Here is a 7398-nt window from a genome sequence, read left to right as displayed (position 1 = left end):
GTGCTAGCCCAACATCAAATATTGACATTCAGATGCTGTAGTGTCTCTCAGTCAGCCAAGAAGAGATAAAGTCAAAATTCCAGTAACTGTTGAGTTTGAGGATGTGCAGGTATAAAGGCAGGATTTATTTTCTAAAAGGTTTAAGGGAGAGTGTAAAGGTATTTGTGGTACAAGATATACAACACAAGGTTATAATAAGCTCCACATAAAGTGTGGCACTCCTCTTGATGTAGGGTGCTCTCTCTCTCTGGCTGTCTAGCGCTCTCTCCCTCTTCTTCGGTACACTACTCAAGTTCCCATGCTGGATGCTGACAGTTGCCTGCGGCATTCAAGAAAAAAAAAATGAGGTAGAGATTCGGGGGAAACTGACTTCTGTTTACAGATATTGCCTTCACCTGTGCAGACCCAGGAGAGCCAGCAGTCCCCTGATCAGAATCCAAATGTTCTGGTCCCTCACTATCATTACAGCCCCTCCAGAGATATTGTAATGCGCCGCTGCTCAGCTCATCATGTGGCAAGACTGACCCCTGCTGTTTCCTCAGTGCATGCATTCATATTTCTTACATGGGCGACAGATCATTTAGACTCTACACTTTCTTCTTCAAAATTTCTGTAAAGTAGGCTACTTTCCTCAATTTTTTATTTTTTTTGTCAGCTTAGTTGTTTTCATATGTATTTACAGGCTCTGTAAACTGAGTTCTATAAAAGTAGGCCTACTATAAATTAATAATTATTATGTGGAATAAAAAAACAATTCAATTAAATTCAAATGTATTTGTATAGCGCTTTTCACAATACACATAGTTTCAAAGCAGCTTTACAGAAAATGACTACATTACAATTTAGAGTGATCTGTTATCAGAAGTGAATGTGTCCAAGTAATGTTCATTTCACAAATGAACAGTTTAAGATAATAGATTCACATAGTTAGCTAACATTAATAAATTTTAGGCAGAAGCTCATTAAAGCGATTATTACAAGTGTGATCATAATGATTAATATAGAGACATTTTGGCAGATTCAAGTTGGCGTCATCTGGGGTCCTCGCAGGGATCAGCATCATCTCTTCAATGGTGTTGGGTCATCTGAAGTTTTTCTATGAGGCTGGATCCACGCTGGAGCTGATGTAATCTCTAGGATGGGCATCTTGGGCATCTATTCATAGGAACAGAAAGGCAATGGAAAATAATTCAAGCAAAAAATATGTTTAGCTGATCTAGCTGATCTAACAAGGGTATGAGATTCGTTATGTGAATAATAATAATACAAATAATAAAAAAAATTATAATGACATTTGGAATAAGCTTAAATGAAGTTACTACATTAAATTAATAATAACCAATTAAAAAAAACTTTAATAACGATATGCTAAAATAATAGCTCAAATGAAACGTATTATTATGTGAAATTAATACGAACGTGTAACAAAAATGTACTAAATCCTCAACTTCGTTAAAAATAATTAATTCAACATACAATAAGCTGATTGATGAAAATATATCGTAGCGTGTTCAAAAAGGTTACTGTTGTTAAAGCAATGTGTTAATGTTAATCTTGCACTTTATTCTGTTGTTGTTAAATGTTCTGTGTGGGTTGGGACAAGCCCCGCTTCCTGGGTGTGTGTGTGAGGGGAGAAGCCTACTGGGGAAAGAGGGGCAGAAGAGTTCCCCGCTGGTTCCAGTGAGTCGGGGTGTGTACGGCGTGGCTGTGGAAGAACACCCCTTGTACTGCAAAACGCCTCGTTATTGTCTCGAGAACGCTACAATATTTTCAAAAGGGTATAATAGCTTAAAAAGATTTGTTTTAATGTACATTATTTATTTTAAATTTATTCTCTCTACGACTTATACTGTATCTTGCATAAACTGTCAATCTTCTGCTTTTACTTTACTGACTCTTCCGCCCAAACATGGTATTCACTTCCGTGTTTACGACAGTCTGTGAGTCGGTGTTCATTTACGGCAGGCAGTGTAGGCACATGTGTTTCCAGAGTCAACAGCGTCTTTCAAGATCAGAAGGAAAGAGTATAGTGTGGGAAGAATGGCAACAAAGGTAGGATAAAGAACTAAAAGCAAGACATTTATACTTGACTAAAAAAAAGAGTTGGCACTGTGGAAAATAAGGGAGGAAACAGGAGAGAAGAGACTATTTTGAGTAAGAATAGGGCATAATAAATTAAATAGCACTCTTCATATTATGGGAAAACATCCAACTGGGTTTTGTGACCAGTGCCAAATACCTGAGACTGTAGAACAGGGCTGTCCAAACTCGGTCCTGGAGGGCCGGTGTCCTGCAGAGTTAAGCTCCAACTTGCCTCAGCACTCCTGACTGGAAGTGTCTATGCCTAGTAAGAGCTTGTTTAGCTGGTTTAGGTGTGTTTAATTAGGGTTGGAGCTAAACTCTGCAGGACACCGGCCCTCCAGGACCGAGTTTGGACAGCCCTGCTGTAGAACATGTGCTTATTAATTGTTCAAAATATGAGTTACAGAGGATGGATATGATAAATGACATGGGAAAAATAGGACTAACAGGACGTGGAGTAAAGAATATAATGGACTGCAGTAGGAGTGAACAAGGAATTAAATATTTGATTTGCTTCTGACTAAAACGGGACTCATGACAAGAATGATGACTAAAGTATATGGGAAATAACTAGAACCAGAAGATGGCAGTAATGCAACGTTAAGGATGCAAGCTGCCGTTAAAACCCGAAGAAGAAGAAGAGGAGTCAACAGCGTGCTCATTGATAGTCTAGCCAATCATCTTTAAAGGTAAATTTTACTTTTCGCTTGTCAGTTTTACAGTAACACATGTGTGTGTAGAATACTTTCTGGTAATATTTGTCTGTATTTTTTTTGCACTCATAAGTATTAGACATGCTAAAAGGCTAACCTCGATAGTAACTGTTAACGTTACTCCACTACCGTGACTGTCATTTCTTTCCTGAATGTTTATGCTTATGATTTTATGATAAGTAGTGTTTTAAATACAATCCTAAAATTATTTGCGTTAAACCTGGAGATGCAGTCTTTTCTTTCAGGGTTTGTTTGGGTCACGATGATCAGACTTCGTTTTGATTTCTCGTCGTTTAACATTTACGTTAATCTATTTAGCCAGAGATCGTTTTTATGTGTTTTACAGGATCTCTGTCATGTCATTCCGCGGGGGTGGTGGTCGAGGAGGGGGTCGTGGCGGTGGTTTTAACAGAGGTGGTGGTCGTGGAGGCGGATTTGGAGGGGGTCGAGGTGGCAGAGGTGGATTTCACAGAAATCAAGACTTCGGACCACCGGAGTATGTTGTCGGTAAGGTACCTTTGTTCTCCTCACGCTTCTCTTTCTGTTTACATTAGCTTGCGGTTGCTGCATGTCAGGTTATAATTGGTATTCATACTCCTCGTGTCTCAGCTTTGGGAGAGTTCATGCACCCCTGTGAGGATGATATGGTCTGTAAATGTGTGACGGAGGACAACAAAGTGCCCTACTTCAACGCTCCTGTATTTCTGGAAAACAAAGAGCAAATTGGAAAAGTGGACGAGATCTTTGGGCAGCTTCATGATTTTGTATCCTTACATGTTATTGCGTGGGATCTTGACAGTGCTGTCAGATGTTACATAGGCTTCAAAACTTCATACTGACGTCAGGTGAAGGGTTCTTGTATAATTAACTTTGTAAAAGCCTACTGTTTTCTTTTTTTGACATGAATTTCAAAGGGCTCAAAAATAATAACAAGCTCAAAACTTTTTTTGCTAAAAACCTGTTGTACACAACTTAATAGATGCCCGTTGAATATAGATCATATTTGTATTAATATTTCTTCTAATGTTTTATATAGTTCATATTTTTAGCAAGTTAAAGGCCTATTAGTATAATTCTAAAATGTCTTCTTTCAGGTTTTGCACACCTTTTTGTTGTAAAATCTTTAACAATCTTTATAAACGCAAAATTGTATACATATAACTATCATGATATTAATATTTCAAAATGTATGAAAATGTTTTTGTAAGTTTTTAAATATTTAGTTTAATAATAATAAAAATAAAAAGTAAACATTTTTTTACCATTGATATTTGACCATTATTTCATATGGCAGAGTTAATGAGCTAAATTTAATTTCAGTTAATTTTCATTTCAATTTCTTAACACATTCCTCAGTATTTTTCAGTCAAACTTTCAGAAAATATGAATGCATCCTCCTTCAAGAAGTTACAGAAGGTAAGTTTAGTCTTTTTGGTTTTTTAGATGTGTAGTGATGTTTTGAACCTTATTCCCATGGTAAGGAGGGCAGTCATGGCCTAATGGTTAGAGTACTTGTAACCGTTGGTTGTAACCCGAAGGTTGCGGGTTTGAGTCTCAGGTCCGGCAGGGATTGTAGGTCGGGGGAATGAATAACCAGCGCGCTCTTCCACCTTCAATACCACGACTGAGGTGAGACCCTTGAACAAGGCACCGCACCCCCAACTGCTCCCCGGGAGCCGCAGCATTGACTGCCCTCTGCTCCGGGTGTGTGTTCACGGTGTGTGTATGTTCAATAATGTGTGTGTGCACTTGGATGGGTTAAATGCAGAGCACAAATTCCGAGTATGGGTCACCATACTTGGCCACACGTCATGTTACGTCATTGTTAATTTTTTCAGTAGTAGGTGGGTACTTGAAGCATAACATGTCTGTTACCTTTTTTAATAGTTTTTTTTTTTTTTTTTTTTTTTTTGTAAATTTGTATGAATGTATAATGGAAAGTGAATATTCTTTGTAGTCTCTGTTAATATTATAAAAACTGCATGTATGGTATTGCATGTATATGTATTATACAAGGGTGCACATAAGTGGTACCACCAAAATAAAAATTGTGTTGTGTAAATAAGTTCAGACCGCTCATTTGTGTACCGATATGGTTGACAGCTGTTAATGCACAATTACAATTTTAGATCAACAAACTGTAATACTGTATAATATTTCTATTTGAACAGAGCATAAATCTAGGCTATCCGCTGCCATTTTTAAAGCACAATGCAAAACTGTGTCACTTACGCTCTTCAATCGGCAGTGCTAAACCTGGCAGCGGCTGATTTTAAGTTTGAAAATGATGAAAATTCATATTAAAAAATGTAAAACTTTATTTTAAAGTTTGCTATAAAATAATTGTATTGTTATTTAATACTCCCTTTTTATTTTTAAATATAATAGTATTATCACACTTTATTATTTTATTTAAAAAAATAAAGTGCAATAATATTAATAATATTATTATCACTATTATTTTTTTTTTATAGTTATATTATAGTTTTATTCAATGGGTCACACTATGTGCAGTGTGAGGACCAAACCAAATCTCCAGGTGCTCTTTTGAGAACCAGGCTGAAAAACATGTATGTTATAAACATGTTGGAATGCAGCATGTCACACCAAAGACTTTTCAAAAGTAAATCTTATTTTGTGCGATCATGTTTTTTAAAGAACACCCCACCACTTATCAGTGTTATTTTCAATATTAGACAATGATCAGTGGGTGTTCTTTTAAAATTATCTGTAATTTGCAAGCAGATACTGCTTCAGAATATCAAAGGGATTCTTAGAAGCAAGTTTAGCTGCTTCCTTTGGCTTTTCTGCCTCTTATCAGTTCCCTAGGATGTGACTTACAGTATTATGCCGATATATTTAATTAGCTTTTCTCTTTCTCTCCTCTTGCATCAGTTCTTCATTGACCCTATGAAGCTGATGCCCCTCCAGAGATTCCTCCCGAGGCCTCCAGGTGAGAAGGGGCCACCCCGTGGCGGTAGATGAGGAGGAAGAGGTGGGAGAGGAGGTAAGAACACACAAGAAAACAGTATACATATGATGATAGATTCAGTTTTATTATCATCTCTGATAATATAACTGTAACATTGTGGTTTACCTTTGAAGATATAAACCACAAAGTGAATTATGTATTTGCAGGTGGCTTCCGTGGAGGTCGTGGTGGCAATGGTGGTGGACGTGGAGGATTTGGTGGGCGTGGAGGTGGTGGAGGATTCAGAGGAGGCAGAGGTGGAGGCGGTGGACGTGGATTCAGAGGTAATTTGCTATGTTGATCATCAGAAAATAATGATGAAAGTACTAAATTCAATTTAATGGAAGAATTTATCCAAAAATGTAAATTCCATCATGTACTAACATTCATGCCTTTACAAATCCACAAACAAAATTATATATATTGAATATACGTTAAATGTTAAAAAGTTGGGGTCTGTAAGATTTTTTAAAAACGTTTTTGAAAGACGTCTCTTATGATCACCAAGGCTGCATTTACATTGAATCATCTACATTGAACAGCAGTGTATTATATGTGAATATTATATCTGATCTCTAGGGCTGGGCGATAATTCGATAACGATAATTATCGCGATGTAATTTTCCTCGATAAAACGATATGAAGAGTTCGATAAATGTTCGATATAATGTTTATGCGCCAAAAGCGGAACGAAACAGCGCGACTAATTTGAAGCGCGCCACACAGATCGTTTATCCGCTCGGATCAAAGTTCAAACTGCCGATGCGTTTACTTGGTCACGCGAGCACTAAACAGCGCTGTGAGATCCACTGCTTGAATTCAGCGATGAACACAAATTACTTTAAAGTTGATTTAATTATTCACAAAAGAAAAAAAAAAATCCTCAAGTGCACCCAAGCCCCTATTAGCGTGTTCTTCAGAGGAGTATAACAGGTCATTTTTAACAAATTGTTCTTTTGAACTGGATCCATTAACAAATACTTTACCCTACTTTGACCCACGTAAGACTTCAAAAGTCTCTTGGTCCATTCATCCAGTGATGGCACCTGCTAACGCCCTGCAGACCAGTCTGACCTGGAAAGGATATGCACTCGTCTATCACTTATTAAAGAGAATGGGAAACCTAATAATACACATTTTCTTCTCTGATTTTGTTGAAAGGATTGTGTTGATGTACAGTAGGGGCAGGGAGAGCATGGCAAACCTCTCAGCTCCGCTGTGAGATCCAGTGTGAAGCGCTTGAATTCAGCGATGAACACAAATTACTTTAAAGTTGATTTAAACTAGTTTAAAGCCAAAGAGGAGAAACACCGTGTGCAACGAGACAGTCAGAAGGCTTTTCAATCTACACATCGCCATCATTTACCATGGATTTACTGTAGTAACACTCACTGCACCAAGGTATTGTGGCAGAAACTTGGGATATTCACACTGAATTTTTATACAGGAGTTATGGTAATTATAGTATAGTATAGATTAAGCTATAGCATGTGTGCATTTATACTGAATGCTTTTAGACTACTGTTTTTCATACAAATAGGCTACCTAAAAAAAACATATAGTTATAGTTTTACCAGGGTTTTAACTGTTTATCATGATTTAAATGTATGCTACTATGGGAGACCAATGCTT

General features: G+C 37.3%; 1 protein-coding gene across 2 annotated transcripts in view; it reads left to right on the top strand.

Annotated features, from left to right (window-relative positions):
• The first annotated feature begins 1897 nt into the window (after window positions 1–1897).
• Window positions 1898–7398, top strand: part of LOC107730662 (H/ACA ribonucleoprotein complex subunit 1-like) — a 6089-nt gene continuing 588 nt past the window's right edge. Inside the window, exons 1-7 of one of the 2 annotated variants that reach the window (XR_001638704.1) lie at window positions 1898–2052; window positions 2657–2771; window positions 3142–3302; window positions 3405–3559; window positions 4152–4424; window positions 5691–5802; window positions 5934–6050. Coding sequence is in view for 1 of the 2 variants with exons in the window: in XM_016541526.1 (XP_016397012.1) it covers window positions 1910–2052; window positions 3142–3302; window positions 3405–3559; window positions 4152–4211; window positions 5691–5780 (609 nt within the window). In the remaining variant the exon portion in view is untranslated. The remainder of the gene's footprint in view (window positions 2053–2656; window positions 2772–3141; window positions 3303–3404; window positions 3560–4151; window positions 4425–5690; window positions 5803–5933; window positions 6051–7398) is intronic. The other variant, XM_016541526.1, reaches the window with a different exon arrangement.

Source organism: Sinocyclocheilus rhinocerous, unplaced genomic scaffold (assembly GCF_001515625.1).
Source record: "Sinocyclocheilus rhinocerous isolate Xijiao unplaced genomic scaffold, SAMN03320098_v1.1 scaffold308, whole genome shotgun sequence".
Classification (NCBI taxonomy): Eukaryota; Metazoa; Chordata; class Actinopteri; order Cypriniformes; family Cyprinidae; genus Sinocyclocheilus; species Sinocyclocheilus rhinocerous.
The sequence above is the reverse complement of the archived record's forward strand: the minus strand, read 5'-3'. Positions and strand labels throughout refer to the sequence as shown.